The following is a 24,561-nucleotide window of genomic DNA, read 5'->3' as shown; positions in this document are numbered from 1 at the left end:
CCCGACGCATTGGGTATGACTCCTAGGTCGGTAATGAACTCCTTCACCCAGACTGCTTCATGTGCTGCCTCCGAGGCTGCCATGTACTCTGCTTCACATGTAGATCCCGCCACAACGCTTTGCTTGCAACTACACCAGCTTACTGCCCCACCATTTAAAATATATACATATCCGGTTTGTGACTTAGAGTCATCCAGATCTGTGTCAAAGCTAGCATCGACGTAACCCTTTACGATGAGCTCTTCATCACCTCCATAAGCGAGAAACATTTCCTTAGTCCTTTTCAGGTACTTCAGGATATTTTTGATCGCTGTCCAGTGTTCCATGCCGGGATTACTTTGGTACCTTCCTACCAAACTCACGGCAAGGTTTACATCAGGTCTGGTACACAGCATAGCATACATGATAGACCCTATGACCGAGGCATAGGGGATGCCACTCATCTTTTCTCTATCTTCTGCCGTGGTCGGGCATTGAGCCAAGCTCAATCTCGTACCTTGCAATACAGGCAAGAACCCTTTCTTTGACTGGTCCATTTTGAACTTCTTCAAAATCTTGTCAAGGTACGTACTCTGTGAAAGACCAATGAGGCGTCTCGATCTATCTCTATAGATCTTGATGCCTAATATATAAGCAGCTTCTCCAAGGTCCTTCATTGAAAAACACTTGTTCAAATAGGCCTTTATGCTTTCCAAGAATTCTATATCATTTCCCATCAACAGTATGTCATCCACATATAATATGAGAAATGCTACAGAGCTCCCACTCACTTTCTTGTAAATGCAGGTTCTCCATAAGTCTGCATAAACCCAAACGCTTTGATCATCTCATCAAAGCGAATGTTCCAACTCCGAGATGCTTGCACCAACCCATAAATCGAGCGTTGGAGCTTGCACACCTTGTCAGCATTCTTAGGATCGACAAAACCTTCCGGCTGCATCATATAAAATTTCTCCTTAAGGAAACCATTAAGGAATGCCGTTTTGACGTCCATTTGCCATATCTCATAATCATAGAATGCGGCAATTGCTAACATGATTTGGATGGACTTCAGCTTCTCTACGGGTGAGAAAGTCTCATCGTAGTCAACCCCTTGAACTTGTTGATAACCCTTAGCGACAAGCCGAGCTTTATAGATGGTCACATTACCATCCGCGTCTGTCTTCTTCTTAAAGATCCATTTATTTTCTATGGCTCGCCGATCAACGGCAAGTCAGTCAAAGTCCATACTTCGTTTTCATACATGGATCCTATCTCGGATTTCATGGCTTCCAGCCATTTGTCGGAATCCGGGCCCGCCATCGCTTCTTCATAGTTCGAAGGTTCACCGTTGTCTAACAACATGATTTCCAAGACAGGGTTACCGTACCACTCTGGTGTGGAACGTGTCCTTGTGGACCTACGAAGTTCAGTAGCAACTTGATCTGAAGTTTCATGACCATCATCATCAACTTCCTCTCTAGTCGGTGCAGGCACCTCAGGAACATTTTCTTGAGCTGCGCCACTTACCGGTTCAAGAGGTAATACTTCATCAAGTTCTACCTTCCTCCCACTTATTTCCTTTGAGAGAAACTCCTTCTCTAGAAAGGACCCATTCTTGGCAACAAAGATCTTGCCTTCGGATCTGAGGTAGAAGGTATACCCAACAGTTTCTTTAGGGTATCCTATGAAGACGCATTTTTTCGACTTGGGTTCGAGCTTTTCAGGTTAAATTTCTTGACATAAGCATCGCATCCCCAAACTTTTAGAAACGACAGCTTAGGTTTCTTCCCAAACCATAATTCATACGGCGTCGTCTCAACGGATTTCGACGGAGCCCTATTTAAAGTGAATGCGGCAGTCTCTAAAGCATAGCCCCAAAATGATAGCGGTAAATCGGTAAGAGACATCATAGATCGCATCATATCTAATAGAGTGCGATTACGACGTTCGGACACACCATTATGCTGAGGTGTTCCAGGCGGCGTGAGTTGTGAAACTATTCCACATTTTCTTAAGTGTGTGCCAAATTCGTGACTCAAGTATTCTCCCCCACGATCTGATCGCAAGAACTTGATTTTCCTGTCACGTTGATTCTCAACTTCACTCTGAAATTCCTTAAACTTTTCAAAGGTCTCAGACTTGTGTTTCATTAAGTAGACATACCCATATCTACTCAAGTCATCAGTGAGGGTGAGAACATAACGATAGCCACCGCGAGCCTCAACACTCAATTGACCGCACACATCAGTATGTATGATTTCCAATAAGTTGGTTGCTCGCTCCATTGTTCCTGAGAATGGAGTCTTGGTCATTTTACCCATGAGGCATGGTTCGCACGTGTCAAATGATTCGTAATCAAGAGACTCTAAAAGTCCATCTGCATGGAGCTTCTTCATGCGTTTGACACCTATGTGACCAAGGCGGCAGTGCCACAAGTATGTGGGACTATCATTATCAACCTTACATCTTTTGGTATTCACACTATGAATATGTGTAGCATTACGCTCGAGATTCATTAAGAATAAACCATTCACCATCGGAGCATGACCATAAAACATATCTCTCATATAAATAGAACAACCATTATTCTCGGATTTAAATGAGTAGCCATCTCGTATTAAACGAGATCCTGATACAATGTTCATGCTCAAAGTTGGCACTAAATAACAATTATTGAGATTTAAAACTAATCCCGTAGGTAAATGTAGAGGTAGCGTGTCGACGGCGATCACATCGACCTTAGAACCATTCCCGATGCGCATCGTCACCTCGTCCTTCGCCAGTCTCTACTTATTCCGCAGCTCCTGCTTTGAGTTACAAATGTGAGCAACCGCACCGGTATCAAATACCCAGGAGCTACTACGAGTACTGGTAAGGTACACATCAATTACATGTATATCACATATACCTTTTGTGATGCCGGCCTTCTTGTCCGCTAAGTATTTGGGGCAGTTCCGCTTCCAGTGACCACTTCCCTTGCAATAAAAGCACTCAGTCTCGGGCTTGGGTCCATTCTTTGGCTTCTTCCCGGCAGCTTGCTTACCGGGCACGGCAACTCCCTTGCCGTCCTTCTTGAAGTTCTTCTTACCCTTACCTTTCTTGAACTTAGTGGTTTTATTCACCATCAACACTTGATGTTCCTTTTTGACTTCTACCTCTGCTGATTTCAGCATTGCAAATACTTCAGGAATGGTCTTTTCCATCCCCTGCATATTGAAGTTCATCACAAAGCTCTTGTAGCTTGGTGGAAGCGACTGAAGGATTCTGTCAATGACCGCGTCATCCGGGAGATTAACTCCCAGCTGAGTCAAGCGGTTATGCAACCCAGACATTTTGAGTATGTGCTCAGTGACAGAACTATTTTCCTCCATCTTACAGCTGAAGAACTTGTCGGAGACCTCATATCTCTCGACCCGGGCATGAGCTTGGAAAACCATTTTCAGCTCTTCGAACATCTCATATGCTCCATGTCGCTCAAAACGCTTTTGGAGCCCCGGTTCTAAGCTGTAAAGCATGTCGCACTGAACGAGGGAGTAATCATCAGCACGTGTCTGCCAAGCGTTCATAACATCTTGGTTCTGTGGGACGGGTGCGTCACCTAGCGGTGCTTCTAGGACATAATCTTTCTTGGCAGCTATAAGGATGATCCTCAGGTTCCGGACCGAGTCCGTATAGTTGCTGCCATCGTCTTTCAGCTTGGTTTTCTCTAGGAACGCGTTGAAGTTGAGGACAACATTGGCCATTTGATCTACAAGACATATTGTAAAGATTTTAGACTAAGTTCATGATAATTAAGTTAATCTAATCAAATTATTCAATGAACTCCCACTTAGATAGACATCCCTCCAGTCATCTAAGTATAACATGATCCGAGTTGACTAGGCCGTGTCCGATCATCACGTGAGACGAACTAGTCAACATCGGTGAACATCTTCGTGTTGATCGTATCTTCTATACGACGCATGCTCGACCTTTCGGTCTTCTGTGTTCCAAGGCCATGTCTGTACATGCTAGACTCGTCAAGTCAACCTAAGTGTATTGCGTGTGTAAATCTGTCTTACACCCGTTGTATGTGAACGTTGGAATCTATCACACCCGATCATCACGTGGTGCTTCGAAACAACGAACTGTCGCAACGGCGCACAGTTAGGGGGAACACTTTCTTGAAATTATTATGAGGGATCATCTTATTTACTACCATCGTTCTAAGTAAACAAGATGCAAAAACATGATAAACATCACATGCAATCAAATAATAGTGACATGATATGGCCAATATCATATAGCTCATTTGATCTCTATCTTGGGGCTCCATGATCATCTTGTCACCGGCATGACACCATGATCTCCATCATCATGATCTCCATCATCGTGTATTTTTGAAGTTGTCTCGTCATCTATTACTTCTACTACTATAGCTAACGCTTTAGCAATAAAGTAAAGTAATTACATGACGTTTATGTTGACACGCAGGTCATAAATAAATAAAGACAATTCCTATGGCTCATGTCGGTTGTCATACTCATCGACATGCAAGTCGTGATTCCTATTACAAGAACATGATCAATCTCATACATCACATATATCATTCATCATTCATCATAACCTTTGGCCATATCACATCACAAAACACTTGCTGCAAAAACAAGTTAGACGTCCTTTAATTGTTGTTGCAAGTTTTTACGTGGCTCCTATAGGTTTCTAGCAAAAACGTTTCTTACCTACGCCAAAACCACAACGTGAATTGCCAATTTCTATTTACCCTTCATAAGGACCCTGTTCATCGAATCTGATCCGACTAAAGTGGGAGAGACAGACACCCGCCAGCCATCTTATGCAACTAGTGCATGTCAGTCGGTGGAACCGGTCTCACGTAAGCGTACGTGTAAGGTTGGTCCGGGCCGCTTCATCCCACGATGCCGCCGAATCAAGATAAGACTAGTAACGGCAAGCAAATTGACAATATCGACGCCCACAACTACTTTGTGTTCTACTCGTGCATAGTAACTACGCATAGACCTAGCTCATGATGCCACTGTTGGGGAACGTTGCAAAAAACAAAAAAAAATCCTACGTTTCACCAAGATCAATCTATGGAGTCAACTAGCAACGAGAGGAGAGTGCATCTACATACCCTTGTAGATCGCGAGCGGAAGCGTTCAAGAGAACGGGGATGATGGAGTCGTACTCGCCGTGATCCAAATCACCGATGACCAAGTGCCGAACGGACGACACCTCCACGTTCAACACACGTACGGAGTGGATGACGTCTCCTCCTTCTTGATCCAGCAAGGGGGAAGGAGAGGTTGATGAAGATCCAGCAGCACGACGGCGTGGTGGTGGATGCAACAGTGATCGCAGCAGGGCTTCGCCGAGCTTCTGCGAGAGGGAGAGGTGTAGCAGGGGAGAGGAAGGCGCCAAGACTTGAGATGTGGCTGCCCTCCCTCCCCCCCTTTATATAGGCCCCCTAGGGGGTGCGCCGACCCTAGGAGATGGGATCTCCTAGGGGGGGCGGCGGCCAAGGGGTGGAGTACCCCCCAAGGCAAGTGGAGGCGCCCCCTCCCCTAGGGTTCCCAACCCTAGGCGCATGGGGGGCCCAAGGGGGGCGCACCAGCCCACTATGGGCTGGTTCCCCTCCCCACTTCAGCCCATGGGGCCCTCCGGGATGGGTGGACCCCCGGGACCCATCCGGTGGTCCCGCTACAATACCGGTGACCCCGAAACTTTCCCGATGGCTGAAACTACACTTCCTATATATAATTCTTCACCTCCGAACAATTCCGGAACTCGTCGTGACGTCCAGGATCTCATCCGGGACTCTGAACAACTTTCGGATTATTGCATACTCATATCTATACAACCCTAGCGTCACCGAACCTTAAGTGTGTAGACCCTACGGGTTCGGGAGACAAGCAGACATGACCGAGACGACTCTCTAGTCAATAACCAACAGCGAAATATGGATACCCATGTTGGCTCCCACATGCTCCTCGATGATCTCATCGGATGAACCACGATGTCGAGGACCTAATCAATCCCGTACTCAATTCCCTTTGTCAATCGGTACATTACTTGCCCGAGACTCGATCGTCGGTATCCCAATACCTTGTTCAGTCTCGTTACCGGCAAGTCACTTTACTCGTACCATAATGCATGATCATGTGATCAACCACTTGATCACATTGAGATCATTATGATGATGCATTACCGAGTGGGCCCAGAGATACCTCTCCGTCATACGGAGTGACAAATCCCAGTCTCGATTCGTGCCAACCCAACAGACACTTTCGGGGATACCTGTAGTGTACCTTTATAGTCACCCAGTTACGTTGTGACGTTTGGCACACCCAAGGCACTCCTACGGTATCTGGGAGTTGCATAATCTCATGGTCTGAGGAAATGATACTTGACATCCAGAAAAGCTACAGCAAACGAACTACACGGTCTTTGTGCTATGCTTAGGTTTGGGTCTTGTCCATCACATCATTCTCCTAATGATGTGATCCCGTTATCAATGACATCCCCATGTCCATAGCCAGGAAACCATGACTATCTGTTGATCAACGAGCTAGTCAACTAGAGGCTCACTAGGGACACATTGTGGTCTATGTATTCACACATGTATTACAATTTCCGGATAATACAATTATAGCATGAATAATAGACAATTATCATGAGCAAGGAAATATAATAATCATTTTATTATTGCCTCTAGGGCATATTTCCAACAATTAGGTGGTGCTCAGGAAGACACCCATCAAGAGGTGCTTGCTTCGTTTGGAGTGGGGGATGCGTCCAAATAACATCCTGACCGGCACGAGTCCTGCATCAAGAATCAGTTGTCCTACCGAAGACCCTATCCGTCTCGCGGGGTTGCCCTGGTAATTAAGATAATAATATCAGACAAAAGCTTTGGGTGTTCAATGACTACACCCCATGAATCCCCAAGGATATGATCCACATTACCCTACTAAACCTTACTGTCACCGATGTTCGGCATAACACTTCACGGTCCCCTCGCTCCTAGCCTCACCGGTGCTCGATCTCCATGATCCTAGGTACCTGCAGGGATGAACATTCGGGCAAGACAAGAGATACTTCACGATGCAATTTTATTTTACACACACAAGACTTTGTGTCAAAGACTTCCATTGATCCCTTCACCAAATACCTAGGGCTGTAAGGCTCATGCCTCACCCCATACCTTACTAGGTTACTCACACATGGAGATCAGATCGCGAGAATAAATCATTGAAGAACACATCTTGAGATTGATTGGTTTCAATATGTCTTACAATAGATGCCTTGTGTGATGCACGATTACAAGTATGAACTTGGTGAGAGAGGGCTATGGTGGTGGAGATGGTTGCAGAGGTGAAAATGGCGGTGGCTAGGGTTTGTGGATGAAGATGATGAGTGGGTTGTGGTTGTGCTCGACGATCCTCCTCTGCCTCTTCTATTGACATGTCGATAGGGTCCCCTTAATAAAAGTTGTTCAGGTGGACGAGTTGCCTTGGTTTCCATGGAAAACAACCACTCATGTGAGCGGTCGCGGTCGCATGGAACGCCGTCTTTTGCTCTGGAGTCCTTCTGAAGCATCCTGATGATTCGTTTCTTCTCTATTTTCCTTCCTTTCCTTTCTCCTGCGTGATATCTTTCCTTTTTAGCCCATTCCATGTGAAAATATATATTGAAGAGAGGATTTGTGAATCTTTTGCATTCATTGTTCATTAGTGGCAATATCGAAGCGAATATCTCCTTTTTAGTGAAATATGTCGGTTTAAATAAGGTTCAAATGAGTGTAAAAATATCACTCATCAGTCATCACTATTACATAAGAAATCTCATCCAATTCCGATCTACTTCCATGTGCCTACGAAGGAATTACTCACACTATGGACTTTTCGGAGATTGGATGCAATTACTAATTCATGATCTGGCATGTACAGACTGAAAACTTCATTCTCGATTCTACGAGAATTTTTATGAAAGCGTTTCATTTGCTTCTCTTCAATGGAAGTTTCATTTTCCCAGGATGTATCCTAATTTTTGGCCTAATTCTTTGAGCACCATGGAATTGTTGTTGAAGAAGAGTTGCTGATTACGACGGCGATGAATCCCTCTCTGCGGAGCCCAAACCAGACTTCATATCGGATCTCCAGATGAAGAACAAGAGGTGGCGGCGGCTCCTTAATTATCATAAAACACATCGGAGATTTTTTTTGATTTTTCTCTAGCATGTATAGGAATTTTAGGTGGTGGAATCGTCCTAAGGCGGTGGACGAGGAGCCCACCCGGCCTCCTAATGCGGTCAGGGGGTGGCCGCGCCAGGCCGTGTGGAGGCCCGTGGTCAAATTTGTAGAGAAATATATCATTATACACAATATCAGGTCTTGGGGATGTATCCGGATCGGTGAACCTCGTTAACAATCTCGATGTCGTCCTCATGTGATTGTTTTAGTCCTCGGTAGATCGATTACGCCTCTCGGACTATTCTAACTGCGATGAAATGGGATCGAAAGTGCCATGAAAATTAGCCTAGACAGAATGATTGAGAAATAGGAGGAAAGAAAAAAATGCAACAACTAATTATAAGTCCAACTCACTACTCTAATCATTTTTTGCACTACATATAGTTTGTGCATCGCTAAGCCGAGTGCAATTTATCAGGTGCTCGGCTTCTTAGCGGATATACGGCTTATGTAGAAGTAAGCCGAGTGGTTTTTTTTTTTGTCATGTTGCCGTGAACCCCTGCTTTAACACTCGGCGTACAACTTTATACCCAGTGACGTGTGTTTTTTGATGTAGTGTGTACCACCTCTGTACCAAAATATAAGACATTTAAAGTGAAATTAGCCTAAAAACGTCTTGTATTTTGATACGAGGGAGTACAACTGACTAGTATAACATTGCAGCTAAAAAAGACACTCAACATTGTCGCACGATAAATCAAAGACCCCTCTAGCATTATGACCAACTTGGATAAGAAAAACGAGACCTACCAGGACTAGCGCATAACCACTTGATGAATGAGAGGCACTTCCTTTCCCGGAAGGACCGAAGGAATTGATCTAAGTATCTAACATAACCACAAGGCATCGATCACCTCCTTGCTTTGCATGGCTTGGTAGTAGTACACCGTTGCTGCCATCAAAGAGAAGAGCTGCAGCGCACAGGACAGAAAAGCATGCACAGCCAGCGAGCACAAGCACAGCGCCATGCTCGTCTTGGCATACACAAGAGCAACCCGGTAGAGGGGAGCCACGACGGTCGGCATGAAGTGCGCCACGAGCACCAGCAGGAGGCCCTCCTTCCTCCTCAGCAGCGTCACGAGACGCCACGCCTGCCGGAGCGCCCGCACGCCGCGGCACCGCCTGTCGACCACCGACGCGGCGACGCCCACCAACGCCACGACGGTGACGTAGAGGGAGGCGAGGAGCGCCATGAGGGAGACAAGACCCTGGACGGAGAGCACCCCCGAGGGGCCGCGCATCAGGGCGGGAGGCAGCGCGGCCAGGACCGCCCATGCGAAGTCAAGCGCGCCGACGACGGCGATGGTGATGAACGGGGCCTTCAGGCTGATCCTCCCCTTGACCAGCTCGCGCAGGAGCTCGGCTAGCGAGTAGCGGTCGCCGGAGTAGGTCGTGGAGGCCGCGAAGAGGAAGAGGATCTTCTTGGCGAAGCCGACCGCCAGGGCGACCATCACCTTGGAGACGGCGATGAGGATGAGCTTCATACCGTCTTGCAATAACGGCCTCCCCATCTCCATGACCTCCGCGTATTCGGCGCTCGAGAAGTCGGTGTTGTTGACCTCGGAGACATGGCTGGCCACGACGTCGGCGAGAGGCTGGACGAACACGAAACCGACTATGTGGTCAAGGAAGGCGGCGGCGGCAAAGAGGAGGAGCAAGGGCGTGAAGAGCTTGGGGTTTAACGTGGGGAGGATCAGCGCTTCCTTTAGGAAAGTAAAGCATGAGGTAGGTTTGGCAGCCATGGTTCCTTTTGGTAAGGTGTTTTGAAGAACTGAAGGTTGAGGATGGACTGCCTGAAGCTGTGGAGGAGCCGAGGAGATTTGTACTACGATGGGGGAGGGGATAGCTGATACTTCCTCTGATCCTTTTTAGTTTGTATATAAGTTTTATCCGAAGTCAAAATATCTTTACTTTGATCAAATTTATAGAAAAAATACAAACATTTACAATGTCAAAATAATATTGTTAGATTCATTACGAAATGTAGTTTCATGAAATATATATTTAGTATTGTAGAGGCTAATGTTTTTTAATATGTATTTGATCAAACTTTGCAAAATTTGACTTGACTCAAATCTAAATCTAATATGCGAAGTAAAAAGAACCGAAGAAAGTATATGCTCACAAACGGTACGTCGTTGTCGCCAAGGGAAGACTTGGAAAACCAAAAGAATCAAAGTACGAGCCGCTGGCCGGGGGAGGAAATTGCAGAAACCACTTGTACAGATTATCTTGGTGTTCAAAATAGGTGTCTCGGTCAGTCTAACTAGTTGCAGTCAGGTACAGTGAGAAAACTAGTCTGCACACGGTACTGCTGGACTAATTATCCACGGTTTCGCCGGCTTCAAGATTTGGTTCCCTGACAATGTTATTTGAGGATGGACTGGCTGACGTACGTAGGGGGAGGAAATGGCTGATATTTGCTCAGCGGTCAACCGAGGAAGAGTGGCACGTCGTTGTGGCCAAGGGAAAAACTGTCCACGGAAAGCTCAGGCCATTAAACCATCCATCCGATCTCCGTTACAATCGTTGGATCTGGACCAAAAAATACGTAGGGCTTTGTCCTCCACGCACGGACTGCTTGTACTGTGACTGTTACCGAGAGCTGGCTCTCGGAAACTCCGAGTTTTCTGGTCAGCGGCTTGCTAGCTGATTAGCTCAACCTTTCCTGCTCCACCGACGCAGCGATCGAAGCATCCTGGAGAAAACCCTATCGCGGTTTTTTCTCGACCATGTTGTCCTGAATTTCCAAACTCCGTCCGCAGAACGCGGCCTCAGACTGGAGGATGGGCTTTGACGCACATGTACGCCATGGACTCGCTGGACGGCCTCCACACGGTAAGTACACGCTGGCCTCTCCTTGGCGAGCACGCACGGCAGCTCGACGCAGGCCTACTGGACGACGTCGACGCAGCCGTATACCATGACTGGACGCGCTGGGATGATCCCCTTGGGTATCCGAAACCTTGTCAACCTCGCCGACCAAGAAGCTAGGGGAGAACAAACTGCATGGTCCTATTCAAGAGGAGATTGGGAGAATTAAGAACCTGCAAACATTGTTGTCTTTCGGCAACCTCACACTGCTCCAGAATTTCTCCTTGTCGAACAATAGAATCGACGGCCCCATTCCTAAAAGCCTTGGAAACTTGCAGCAGTTACCTAGCCTGGACTTATCCTCTAATCTACTTACTGGGGTTGTCCCTGATGAGATCTTTAGCCTTCCTTTGTGGACAGATTTTTTTATCTTTGTCCAATAACAATTTGTCGGGTGTTCTTTCTCCACAAGTTGGAAGGCTGATAAATATTGCAAGTTTGGATCTGTCAAAAAACAACTTATCAGGAGAAATACCAGGTAAACTAGGGGATTGTGCAAGCTTAGTGTACCTAACTTTGGATGATAATTCCTTCACAGGGAGTATTCCCCCATCACTAGGTAATTTGAGAGGTCTGAGCAGACTAAATCTCACAAAGAATGCTTTGTCCGGCAGTGAGTTGGCCAAAATCAATAGGTTGCAGCAGCTTATATGTGGCACAAAATAACCTGTCTGGGGGCATTCAACAACTTTCCCAGAACTCGGGTGCTTTGATTGAACTGGACCTCTCCTTTAACCATATGGACGATGAGGTGCCTTCAAGCGGCGTGTTCGCAAACATGAGTCGATTCTCAATAGTTGACAACAGTGGGCTTTGTGGTGGCATTCCAGAACTGAAATTGCCTCCATGACAGGTAAAGCTGCATAAGAAGAAACAACAATTGCTGCCTAGTATTCTGCTTCCAGTTGCCGGCATTGCTACATGCATATGTATGTTTACTGTGTGCAATCTTTATGTTCAGGCGGAAAATGACAGTGGACAGGATGAAAATTGCTGGCCTCGGTATGTTGGGTGAAAAGTATCCCAGAGTTACATACCATGAAATGTTTGAAGCTACAGATGGCTTTGCACCTGCCAATCTGATTGGTGCCGGAAAATATGGTTCCATATATAAAGGAAACATGTCTATTCCATCTGTCAGGAATGGTGTTGTAGCCGTGAAAGTGTTCACTCTTCACCAAGCTGGCTCTGCCAGAAATTCCTGGCAGAGTGTATGGCTCTCAGACGAGTTAAACATCGGAACTTGATATACATGAACACCTGTTGCTCTACTTTAGCCTTGACAGATGGTTGCATCCAAGAACAGACGAGCCGTAGCACAAGTAGAGTATTGTCCGCCTGCTGAACATAGCGGTCGATGTTTCCAGATGCACTAGACCATCTTCACAATAATAGTCGGCCATCAGTAATTCACTGCGATTTGAAGCCTGGCAACATCCTCCTTGACAGTGACTGGACTGCCAAGGTTGCCGACTTTGGGCTTTCAGAAATCATCGACCCGACTCTGCTAAAGGTCCAGCCAGACGACGATGATGATACAAGGTTGAACAATGCATTAGTTTGCTTAGCTTCTGTTGTAAGAGTCGGCATCTTGTGCTCAAAGGAAACACCATCTGAGAGAATGAACATGAAATATGTTGCCGCTGAACTGCACAGTATCAGAGACAGAATCAAAGGTGCGGCCATGGAATCCTCTTCCCCACAAATGGAATCCTCTGACAAGGAATGCCCTTAGTGTAAACACCAAGTATCCTTCTTCTTCTAGGGCATTCTCTATTGAATCTTCTGTTGTACTAGTTGTATATATGGAAGCTTCCCTTGAGAAAAATACAGCATCACGAATCTGTCAAGCAAAAGGTGACACTATCAGACATCCAAGGGAGATGGGCAACTTTCATGCAGATGTACATCCAAGGGAGTATATAACAATACTCCTTGGGTACATCCCTTATTAACAGATATATGAAGTTTATCTGTACATCCAAGGGAGTATATAACAGTATGGTACAGATGATGATTATCTAATTTACAACACAGATGTACAAATCGTTTGCTCTTGCTTCCCCTAAAACAAAGGGAAGATGAGAAGGAAACTCAGGCACTATTGTAACAACTGTAATTCTATACAAAGCCTCTGTTCAATTCAGAACCTAAATTATGAGTGGTCCTGCCAAATGCCTTTAACATCAAAGGGGCGAATACATGCAAATGACCTCTATATACCTCAAAAGTAATATTGTCATTTCTGTGTCCACTTTTGTATGGGTAGCTGCTGAACACTAGCAAATGAGCTTGGCCATAAAACTAAATCAACGTTCTTCCCGACGGGCCTTGTTTGGGTCAGAAACCATGTCCATCATCATTTTCTCTGGAGAGTCTTCCCAATTGCCAAAAGCTGCGAGATCAATCTGAAAAAAAAGGAAGGAAATGTTATGGACATTTGAACAGTGCTGTACATTGTAGAGAAGGGCAAGGTTTACGAGTCGACAAGTCGACGAGTCGTTCCGAGGTAGAGACTCATAGACTAATCGAGACTAGTCTAGACTAGTGCTAGACTAGTCGACATGATACTGTAGTACTCAGCTACTAATACCTAGTGGTAGTATGTAGTATATACTAACAGTACAGTATGCAATAAAACCAGCCACCGTCTAAATCATTGAGCTATGCAGTGTTCTGGGCCCAAGTGGGTATGGAATGGGACCAGCCACTGTCTAAATACTAGCCCAGCACCACGCATCACCCCCAGCTGGCCCATTTGGGCCCAAATGGCCAGCCTACTTAGCCCCCAGCCACTGGAACCCTAGCTCCCGACCTCTCCAATCGCCGCCGCCAGCGCCATCACGCACGAGAGCAGGCGCGCACGCGACCCGCGCCTCCTGCCGCCTTCCGCCGGTCCCGGCCGCTACCGCCGGCGAGCCCGCCGACCACCGCCATGCCTCCTCCTTTCCTCTCCTCTCTCTCTCTTCCTTCTCTCCCGTCTCAAGGCCGCGTGCCCCTACGGGTCACGGCCATGGCCGCCGCCTGAGCACGAGCTCCGGCCGGCCGCCGCACCTGGCTGCGCCATCCGCCGTCCCTGCGGTGGGTGGTGCGGTGGGTGGCGGCGGCGGCGGCAGGGCAGTGGGTGCTGGCGGCGCCTCGTCCCAGCTGAGGCAGCTCTCTTTTTTGAGTCGCTCGACTCATATATGTCGACTAGTCCAGACTAGTCGTCGACTAGTCCAGACACGGCTCGACTCGTATTTGTAGTCTACACGAGAAAATGAGTCGACATCCACTCTGCGACTCGTAGACTAGTCGAGCGACTAGTCTAGACTAGTCGTTCGACTCGTAATCACTGGAGAAGGGTCCTTGTTTGCTCGGCGTAGCACCTTTCTCCGCTGCCCTGAGAAAATATCCTCCCTCTTCTTGAAAATATCCTGTTGCCGCTTTGTTGTTTGTCCACCAAGCCCCCATACTTCGAAGTCAAGTATTGAAGCCTCAACAGGTAAATAACCCTACATCACAATAATGGAGTAATATCATAATCTGCTTTCAGTGGCATTTTGGACTGTGAGCTAGGCTCATGAAGTATTTATTTGAGGCCACATACTGCTACTGCCAAAGCTTGCAGATTTCAAATGAAAAACAGTGATGTGCAGTTATGCCCTACAGAGGAAAACTTTCATAACCTATAGCAAGTAATTTACATGGCCAGTTGGCCACTGAGTGGCTATCATCCATCTACCCTTGTTGCCTTTGGCACTATGTTTGGATTTTAAAAGCACTTTGGTTTTGCTACTTTGGGGTAAATAAACTAGCTAACTCAAACAACCTGTAGTTCAGAGCCAAGACAGAAATGAAGGTTCCTTGCTGACAGGATTACGGAACATGGGAGCAAGAAACTGGACCTAAGGCCTTGTACAATACTAGGTGCTTAGTGAGGTGCTTATAGAAAAATAAACTGGGTTTTCCGAAGCACCAACGCCTATTTCTACATGAGAGGCGCCTAATTAAACGTCTACCCTCTACAAATAAGCACCGGTGCTTAAAGAAACACTAGTTTATTTCTCTAAGCACCTCCCCTAAGCGCCTTGCATTGTACAAGGCCTAAGAGTTCTTTCGAGATTATACTAAGGTGGTTATAGCAATAACAATGAGATATTTAGTCAGAACTACCAAATGTCAAATTTAACCTGATTGGGAATGAGAGAACCATGTTGGTAAGTCTTGTCAACTGCATGATGGCGAATTGTAACTTTAGAGAAGTCCTCGTCGATAAAGATCCTCTCGTTTCCAATTGATCCACCGAATGCTAAGCCAAGAGGCTTTGGCGTTGCCTCATACGTCTTTAGTTGAGTATGCAGGTGGCAATACATGATGTTCTTCTCCTTACCTGCTAGATTAGACAAACAGTAAGCTAGAATCAAATGTGGCGAAGGACATAAGCAACAAAAGTCATACCCGATGGCAGAAGCATGCGGAATATTGGATATGTGGCACATAGGAACCCAGAGCTACCGTAGAAAGTGTCTTTGTTCTCAAATCCATCCTCAGTTAATACACCAATTCCCCATTTTCGGCCAGCATCAACATTCTCACTACCAGAATTTGAGAATGCCGAGAGAAGAATTAGCGCTGGTCCCTTATACCCCTCAACACAAGACCAAAACCGGCTCAGACCTTTTCCATGAAGCGATGACCTACAAATATGTTCTAGATCAGGATTAAAACTTATAATGTAATCAGGTCAAGACAGGATTTTACAAGATCACCTGATAACAACTGAAACTTACAATCTTGACAAGAAAACTACTCCCTCTGTCCCATAATATAAGAACGTTTTTCACACTACACTATTGTCAAAAGCGTTCTTATATTATGGGACGGAGGGAGTAGCTTACAAAGATAATCACGAGAATACGAAGCAAAAAAGGGCAAGAAGTAACCTATAAAGAAGGTCTCCTGTGTCCATTCCAATGACAGATGCTGACAAAAACTTTTCACTCAATGTGTTTCTGACGCTGAGAGAGATTGACCATGCCCTCCCACGTGTTAATAGATATGCATCACAAGTATCAAAAGTTGTGTTACCAGTTGAAACAGAGCTTTCCTGCTTGTAAGAAACAACTCTGGTTAGAAGAAATATTATGCCAAGTTTAAGCTTCATTATTATAAAGTCATCAGATAGGATTCTAAATAATTGGACAAAACAAATAAAGATTCATTGTTGCAGCAAAATAATGAGGTCGTGAACTCCATGAGTTCCTCCTGCAGGAGCTTCAGCTTAGTGCTAATAAAATATTCTGAAGCAACTAACGGTTTTTTAAACGATTTTTCCCAGCCTCTGCATTGGAGTTAGTTATCAATTACTATACACCAAGCTCAGAATCTATGTCTGGATATCTTCACAATTCCTACCTGGATTGTTAAGTGAGTTCTGAACAGTCACATATAAAGAAGAACAATCCGAATTTCTAGCAAGCACTGAGAATGTACATAATGCAGAACTTGCTGATAATTTGTAGAACCAGAGTAGCCAGGACAGCTGATCATGAAATTAAGTGCTCTGGCAACTTATAAGTTATAACATGTCATAAGAAGCTAAATCTTCTATATATGCCTCCTGGCAGCACAAGACCTAAGATATAATATAATCAAGGGAAAACATGTGGAAATAGATGAGTAAAATTTTCCCACCATTTTGCACATCTACCTTCTATTATATGCACCTATAACTGAACAATGGCAATGCCGCATCAAACGGCACCACAGTTGATACTAAACAAGCTATTCAATCTTTCAGAATAGCAACTAATTCCGCAATGCATAATCGGATTACCTTCGCTGGATCAGACTCAGACGACCGGAACCTGTCCTGCACATACCGCGAGAGGCAGTTGCCAAGCCCGGGGACAGTCGAGATGACCCAGGACGTGAACTCCTGCACCGAAACCCCCTTCCCGGCACCAGAAACCTCCCAGCCCCATACACCCTCGTCATCTGCGACGGCGCCCGCGGACACGAGCGCCGACAGCACCAGGTGCGAAACGTCCGGGAGCAGCACGGCCTCCCCCTTCCCCCCTTCCTCGCCGCCCGAAACCCTCGGCGCCAAGCCGCTCCACGCCATGACCCAGCACATGGACAGCAGCACGGCGATCTCCCCGGGGGCGAGCTCCCCCACGACCTTCCCGCCCTCCTCATCCCCGCCGCCGTCCTCGCCGGGGCGGAACTGCACGCCGCAGGGCGCGCCCGCGGCGGCGCAGGCCGCGGCGTAGACGCGGAGGAGCACCGCCAGCGGCAGCGAGGCCCGGGCGCGCGCGCAGCAGGAGTTGAACCCCTTGAGGAAGCCGAGCCAGCCCCCCGCCCCCGCGTCCTCGGAGGCGCCGCGGGGGAAGAAGAGGGAGGCGATGGTGGGGCCGAGGCTTGCGAGGAGGTCCTGGAAGTGCGCCGGAGTTTCAAGAGGGGGGGCGGAGCGGAAGGAGGTGGGCGGGAGGGAGAGGGTCGCGGCCAGGTCGGCGGAGCGGGAGAAGACGGCGCGGAGGAGCGGGAGGGAGAGCGCGGCGGAGGCGAGGGCCTCCTGCTCCCGCAGCTCGCGCGCCTCCGCGGGAGCGCTGGCGGTGGAGGAGGACCCGCCCATGGCTGCTGGTGGTGGTGAGATGTCGTCGGCGCGGCCGCGGTGGTGGAGTGGGGATCGGGGAAGGGGAGAGGGGAGGGGCGGGGCTCGGCTCTTGGGGGGTCCAAGGGGCGGAGAGGGGAGAGAGGAGGGGGACCGCGTGGCGGCCTGGGAGAGAGCTGGATCGCGGGGTCTAGGTGTTTGATGGATTGCCGACGCGGTAACTCAAATTTGGTGATCTGGATTCTGGAGTTGGATTAGAGCTGGAGAGATTTCCAAAGGACGACGGTAGAAGATGACGGAGACGTGGACTTTCAGTATACGCTAGCCTTCGTGGGAAGCGTAACCAAATTTGTACTGTTCAAATGTTTTCTGCTGGTCACACTAAGGGCCTATTCGGTTTGGAGGATTTTCATAGGAAACACATAGGAATAAGGATCCCGGAGGAAAATTTCCTATAGATGCATTCGGTTTGTAGGAAATGTGTACAGGAATTTTGTAGGAATACTATTCATTTCCTATGCTTTTGAAGGAAATTACACATCCACTCAAAGCTCATTTTTAGCTCATTTTACGTGTAGGAACGAGGCGAGTCAATTCCTTAGGATGACAAGTGTCATCCTATAAGATTCCTATACTAGTACTAATTCCTACTTTATAAAATCCTCCAAACCGAATGAGCCCTAAGGCGAGAGGCAGTTCCTAAAATATTGGGCAGATATTCAGAAGACATCATGTTACAACTCCGCTACCTGGGTAGGTACAATTAACCGAAGATGTAGCAGCGCACCAGCATCATGCTCCATTTGCTAACACTAACACGGAGAACAAAACACATCACCACATAGACCGATCAATGCCGCTGAGACCTTTTTTTCTTCGCTGCCACGCAAGCAGAGCAATCCTTCTTGATGTTCCTCAGCCTAGCGACCACATCGCTCATGCTCGGCCTCTGGTCACTAGAGTCGGCCGAACAGTCCAGACCCAGCTCGAATGTCGACACAAGGAAGTCGCCCTTGCAGGCACTGGAAGCCAATGCCGATGTAGTAGTATTCATCTCTTCACCTTGCAGCAGCTTCTCGTCAACAACATGGACGAGCCTCGCTGGGAATGCTCGCGAAACCCACTGCCTGAGGCTGGATTCTCCAAGGAACATGGGGTTTGTGGGCCTCCTGCAGGTGAAGACTTCGAGCAGCATGATCCCAAAGCTGAACACGTCGCTCTTCCGTGACGCCTTCCCCATGTACGCAAGCTCTGTACAAGAAAGGAAAAAGTTGACAGCGTTAGCCAACCAAAGTAACAGGCTAATAGCAGCTAATTTCTTGGCAAATGAATTGCCCAGGCATGGTCGTACCAAGCACGTACCTGGGGCCATGTACCCAATTGTCCCTGGCATACTCGCTGAGACCATGGAGTTGTCATCGCCTAATAACTTCGCAATGCCAAAGTCGGCAACATGCACCGTCATGTCCTCATCCAACAGCACATTGCTAGGCTTCAGGTCGCGGTGTAGGACAACCTGACAGTGATGATGGTGCAGATACTCCATTGCCTCCGACACGCCGAGCATAATGTCCAGTCTCTTGATGAATCCTAGTGGTTCGCTATTTTCAGTGTGCAAGTGCGTCTCCAAGCTACCATTGGGCATATACTGAAGCAACAGTGCTCTAAAATCCAAGTTGGAACAGGTATTCAATATCCGTATCAAGTTGCGATGCCGGGCCATCCGCAACACTTGACATTCAGCATCAAAGCTCCTCACGGCCTGCTCGAATTGCATGTTGAGCACTTTTATCGCCACCACCAAACCATCGTCCAGTTGGCCCTTGAAAACTTTTCCGAAACTTCCAACTCCAAGTAGGTTGTCCTCGTTGAAATTTTCAGTGGCACGAGCAACCTCGTGGTAGGACACTAACCTATGGCTGACTGGATCAACTCCATCAGCAGCAGGTGTTACCTCTCCCTGCTTCAGATTGTTCCTTCTTATCAGCAGGTATAGGCACATAGCCATAGCCGCCAATGTTAAAGCAAAAGAAGGTAGTAGGAATTTTAGCAAATGTCCATTATTAACAGGGTGAGAGTTACCAAGGCATGGCAAAAACCCTAAACAGGGAGCACCGCACAGACCGAAGTTTCCTATCAGAGATTGCAAGGTGATGTTTCTGAAAACACCTTCATCTGGTATCAAACCTTGTAACTCATTGAAGGACAGGTTCAGGCTTGTGAGGTAGGTTAAGTTTGTCAAGTACTTTGGGATGGTACCCGAGAAGTTGTTGGAAGATAGGTCTAGTGTTCCTAAGCTAATTAAATTACGAAAACTGTATGGAATAGAATTTTGAAATGAGTTGTGAGACAGGCTTAGGTAAGTTAGCATCCGGAGCTGTCCAAAGGAATCTGGTAGGCTGCCAACCAAGTTGTTGTTGGAGAGATCTATTTTGTTAATCTGTTTCATGTGGCCGAGATCAAAAGGTAATGCACCAGTCAGAGAGTTATGGGACAGATTCAGTTCAACAAGGTTATTAAGAAGAAACAAGCTTGTTGGCACATGTGAGGACAGATTGTTATAAGACAAGGAAATGTATTCCAACAAAGTGAGATTACCAAGGCCATCTGGTATAGAACCAGAGAATTTGTTGTTGTAGAGAAATAATTGTACCAGTCTCTTGAGCATACCAATTCGCGCCGGGATGGGACCAACAAAGCTATTCCCTGAGATGTCAATCCTCTCAAGGTTCTCCATAGTCGTGATGGATTCTGGGATCGACTGGCTTAGTTGGTTGTTCATAAGGATCAACGAGCTGACACCACTTAGATTTGATATTGTCGATGGAATTCCTCCTGTCAACTTGTTGCCAGTTGCATCAAAAATCACAAGCTTCTTGGAGAGGTTTCCAGTATAGTCAGGAAGGCCTCCACTGAAATCATTCACCTGCAAATTTATGAGACGGAGCTCCCTGCAATTCGAGAGACCATCCAAGAAGCCAAGCTCCCCTTGGAAGCGGTTTGATCCAAGATCGAGGAGTTGTAGTGATCTCATGTTCCCAAGTGTTGCTGGTACTGACCCGGTCAGTAGATTGAGGGCCAACCCTATTGCGGTTAATGATGTCAAGTTGCCAAGAAAAGCAGGAAAAGAACCTGTGAGTCCATTAGATGAAAGCTCCAAAATATTGAGCTGTCTCAACTTGCTCAATTCAATCGGGATCTCTCCATTGAGCTTGCAGAATGAGAGGTCAAGCCTGGTGAGCATGGTAAGATTCCCAAGAACATGAGGGATTTGCCCAACAAGTTCGTTCCCCCCAGCTAAAAGGCCGGAAAGGAACGGCAGCTCACCCAGCCATGCCGGCACAGGACCCGTAAAGAAATTCTGAGATAGAGAGATGATCCTGATGTTCTTGCACGAAGCAAGGCCTGAAGGAATCAGACCTGTGAAGTAGTTCTGAGAGAGGGATATTACTTGCAACATGGGGAGACTAAGGCTGCCATTGCTGCTAGGAACAGGGCCAGTCAGATTGTTACTGGCCATATACAGCATCCTAAGTCTAGACATATTGAAAATGGCCGAGGGAACTGGTCCAGAGAGCTGGTTTCGCTGCAGGCCAAGGAAATCAAGCATGGGCAAGGAGCTGACGCTGTCAGGTATCGACCCAGACAGGCTGTTGTTCCCAAAGGAAACATAGCTTAGCAGAGGTGTGTTGTTGAACAGATGAGCAGGTATCGGACCACTCAAGTAGTTGGCATGCAGAGCTATGTAGGCAAGGTTGCGCAATCCTTGCATCTCTGTTGGGATTTGACCAGACAGCATGTTGCTGCCCAAATCAAGAACTTGGAGACCTGTAAGGTTCCCAAAGGTAGATGGAATGGAGTGAGACAAGCTGTTGTGTGCAAGATTGAGCCGCCTAAGGCGACGCAGCCGGCCGAGGTCGGCGGGGATGGAGCCGACGAGGTTGGAGCTGGTGAGGTTGAGAACAGAGAGGAAGGAGAGGTTTCCAAGGTGAGGGGCGAGCTGACCATGGAGGGGCACGCCCGGCAACTCCAGGGCGGTGACGCGATGGCGCTGGCGCCGGCCGCATGACACGCCGACCCAGCGGCAGAAGGACACATTGGTGGCCCAGCTGTTGCGGAGGACGCCGAGTGGGTCGGACAGCCGCGCCTTGAACGCGAGCAGCGCGTCGAGGTCAGTGTCATTGCTGCTAGGAAGGGAAGGAGCAGCGAGCACGGTCGCCAGCAGCGGTACCAGTGCGAGTATAATGAGGCGAAATGCCATGGCCATGGACAGTGCTGGCTAGCCAAGTTATGAGAAGCAACCATAGAGTACTTCTCTTCTTAAGTAAGGAAGAGTGGAAGACCTTGACTTGGTGAGCTTGTGGAAACAGTCAATGCATACCTTGAGAGAGTATACAAATTTGTTTTCCTGCAGCCTAGAGAGCGACTAAAGCATTGCCTTGCATACGCACATGATCAATTTTCAAATCCTAAAATGCAAGACAACGACCCCTCAACAGTTTTAGCCGTGATTGATTATCGCAGGTTCACACTTAACAACAACTTGGATTGCATGGTTTTCTCCTCTGGACTTAGACTCGGCGTTCTGTGGGATGAACTCTGCTCGCACTTGACAGCAGCCTGTTATTGTGTAGGAGTAGTATTGGATGGCTTTCTCCGACAACGACTCCAGTCATAAAGCTGATGCACAAAAGTCGCAGTTGGGTCATTGGGTGGTGTTGGTCATATACAGTGTACTGTTATTTGGTTAGTGTTTTTCAATGCATTCGGAGTCCCAGTCCTCCCTTGTGTCAGCCCCAGAATCAGCTAGCTATCAGGGTTGAAGATAGGTACCTAGATACTGATGACGCTGGGAGGCATGAGCCTCACTTGGGTCCGGCACCCCTTGACCAGCGCCACTCGCCGGCCGGAGGCCCCCGAGCGAGGAGGTCGTGGAAGTGCTCCGGCGGGTAGGGGGTCTCCGCCAGGTCGGAGGAGCGGGAGAAGACGGCGCGGAGGAGGGAGCGAGAGAGAGGCGGAGGCGAGGGTCTCCTGCTCCCGCAGCTCGCGCGCCTCCGCGGAGGCGTTGGCGGTGGAGGATGACCCGCCCATGGCTGCTGCTGGTGGTGAGCTGTCGTCGGCGCGGCCGAGGTGGTGCCGTGGTGGAGTGGGGATCCGGGAAGAGGAGAGGGGCGAGACGGGGCTCTTTTCTTTGAGGGGGTGCGAGACGGGGCTCTTGGGGGTTCGAAGGGGGCGGAGGGAGGAGGGGCCCGCGTGGCAGGGAAAAGAGTTGGATCGAAATATGTATACGGCAAACGTGTGGCAAATTGCGACACAAACTGCCACACGCCTCCAGCGCCGTCAGTTCCTTCTCGATCATTGAGAATAAACAAAGGGAGCTTACCACCTCACCTATGACACTCATTGTTGAATAAGCAAAGGGAAATACTGTTTTTGACATGTTTTTGCCTTTAATATGTTAGCACTGAAAAACTTTTTGTTTCAAGCATCGTGATAACTTTGATCATTGAGAATAAACTTGTTGAACCCGCCCCCCCCCCCCCCCCCCGGTAATTTCTGTAAATAGCACGATAACATTCACACCATTGACCTGATAATTTAGATACAAACATCGTGGTAACTTTAACCATTGGGGAAGACAAATGTGAAAAGATATCCGATAATTTATGTGTAAATAGATGATAATATACGCAGCGCGCATCTGATAACTGAGGTAGAAACACCATGGTAACTTTGACCGTAGGGATTTTTTTTTTTGAAAAGATACTCCAGTATCTTCTGTGTAAATAGCACGGTAGTATACCTCCCTCCCCTGGCATTTTTATGTGTATATAGCATGAAAACATATGCACTGCGATAACTAAACACCATGATAAATTTTTGTCCCGTGGGGGAGGGGGGTGGAATTTGTTGCTGAAACATACCCCTGATAAATTTTGTGTAAATAGCATGATATTTTAAGCACTACGGGCTTGATAGGTTACCTAGAATCACCATGATAACTTTTTGTTCCGGGAAAAAGTTGTTCAAAACATTCCCAATATTTTTTGTGTAAATAACATGATAATATAAGCACCGCATAACCGATAACTTGCAATATAAACATGATGATGGTAATTTTTTTACCAAAGGAAAATAAGTTATTAAAAACATACACTCACCTTGCGCGTGGGCCTCTTGGATGAACATAACACATGGCGTGCCACGGGAAAGTCACATAATGTTTAATGTCATGAGGGACATACGTGTTATAGGCGTGATAAGTTGCACAAAAACATCATGGTAATTTTTGACCTATGGAAAAAGCTACCGAAACACACCCAGATTTTTAGGTGCAAGTATCATGATAATATACGAACTGTAGACCCGGTAACTCATGTACAATCCCCCATGGTAACTTTGACCGGAGGGAGGTTGATGTACATATACCCTGATAACTTATGTGTAAGTACCACTGTATTTTACACATCGAAGACCTTATAACTTGTGTACAAAACACAGTGGTAACTTTGAAGGGGTGTAGTTGTTGAAGCATAGTACCTGGTACGTTCTATGTAAATAGCACGGTAAGTTATGCAACACAGGCCTGATAAGTTGCATACGAATATCATGGTAACTTTGTCCTGAGGAGAAATCATGTGGTAGACGTGAAGAAGTGGCGGTTTTCTCGAGGGTGGGCGCCCGAGATGTGCAAGAGAAGCAGGTTTCACGGGTGAGCCTGCGGGGTCGTTTGGAGAAGGCGAGGTCAAAAAATGAAGAATCGTGTAGTACTTTAAAATAAAAAAAGTAAAGGTGTGGCAGTTTTGCTTATATGGCACACGTGTGCTAAATATCACAGTCCTTTTTTATTTGATTTGA

The 24,561-nt window shown here is 47.3% G+C and overlaps 3 protein-coding genes across 3 annotated transcripts; all 3 read right to left on the bottom strand.

The window, feature by feature from the left end:
- Window positions 1–8,918: 8,918 nt before the first annotated feature.
- Window positions 8,919–10,051, bottom strand: LOC123190630 (uncharacterized). The gene has a single exon (XM_044603302.1). The coding sequence runs from the start codon at window positions 9,974–9,976 to the stop codon at window positions 9,062–9,064; it is 915 nt and encodes a 304-aa protein (XP_044459237.1). The 5' UTR covers window positions 9,977–10,051; the 3' UTR covers window positions 8,919–9,061.
- Window positions 10,052–12,992: 2,941 nt separating this feature from the next.
- LOC123190629 (uncharacterized) lies at window positions 12,993–17,815 on the bottom strand. The gene is made up of 6 exons (XM_044603301.1): window positions 16,927–17,815; window positions 16,034–16,197; window positions 15,549–15,787; window positions 15,281–15,480; window positions 14,477–14,602; window positions 12,993–13,516 (listed from the first exon to the last, which is right to left on the bottom strand). The coding sequence occupies exons 1-6, from the start codon at window positions 17,722–17,724 to the stop codon at window positions 13,418–13,420; spliced, it is 1,626 nt and encodes a 541-aa protein (XP_044459236.1). The 5' UTR covers window positions 17,725–17,815; the 3' UTR covers window positions 12,993–13,417.
- Window positions 17,816–18,036: 221 nt separating this feature from the next.
- LOC123190628 (receptor kinase-like protein Xa21) lies at window positions 18,037–22,917 on the bottom strand. The gene is made up of 3 exons (XM_044603300.1): window positions 22,537–22,917; window positions 19,066–22,383; window positions 18,037–18,954 (listed from the first exon to the last, which is right to left on the bottom strand). Exons 2-3 carry the CDS (start codon window positions 21,968–21,970, stop codon window positions 18,554–18,556), a joined length of 3,306 nt encoding a protein of 1,101 aa, XP_044459235.1. The 5' UTR covers window positions 21,971–22,383; window positions 22,537–22,917; the 3' UTR covers window positions 18,037–18,553.
- Between the last annotated feature and the right edge of the window lie 1,644 nt (window positions 22,918–24,561).

The sequence above is a fragment of the Triticum aestivum genome, chromosome 2A (assembly GCF_018294505.1).
Source record: "Triticum aestivum cultivar Chinese Spring chromosome 2A, IWGSC CS RefSeq v2.1, whole genome shotgun sequence".
NCBI lineage: Eukaryota > Viridiplantae > Streptophyta > Magnoliopsida > Poales > Poaceae > Triticum > Triticum aestivum.
This window is presented reverse-complemented; position numbering and strand designations above follow the sequence as displayed.

What these genes read in the sequence shown, in the direction of transcription:
- LOC123190630 (XM_044603302.1), bottom strand. Translation starts at nt 9,976, where the DNA reads ATGGCTGCCAAACCTACCTCATGCTTTACTTTCCTAAAGGAAGCGCTG.
- LOC123190629 (XM_044603301.1), bottom strand. Translation starts at nt 17,724, where the DNA reads ATGGGCGGGTCCTCCTCCACCGCCAGCGCTCCCGCGGAGGCGCGCGAG. An exon ending in ACAGGAGACCTTCTTTATAG is followed by an intron (nt 15,788 to 16,033) that starts GTTACTTCTTGC and finishes ACATATTTGTAG; the next exon opens with GTCATCGCTTCATGGAAAAG. An exon ending in CCGCATGCTTCTGCCATCGG is followed by an intron (nt 15,481 to 15,548) that starts GTATGACTTTTG and finishes CTAATCTAGCAG; the next exon opens with GTAAGGAGAAGAACATCATG.
- LOC123190628 (XM_044603300.1), bottom strand. Translation starts at nt 21,970, where the DNA reads ATGGCCATGGCATTTCGCCTCATTATACTCGCACTGGTACCGCTGCTG. An exon ending in AATTGGGTACATGGCCCCAG is followed by an intron (nt 18,955 to 19,065) that starts GTACGTGCTTGG and finishes TTTCTTGTACAG; the next exon opens with AGCTTGCGTACATGGGGAAG.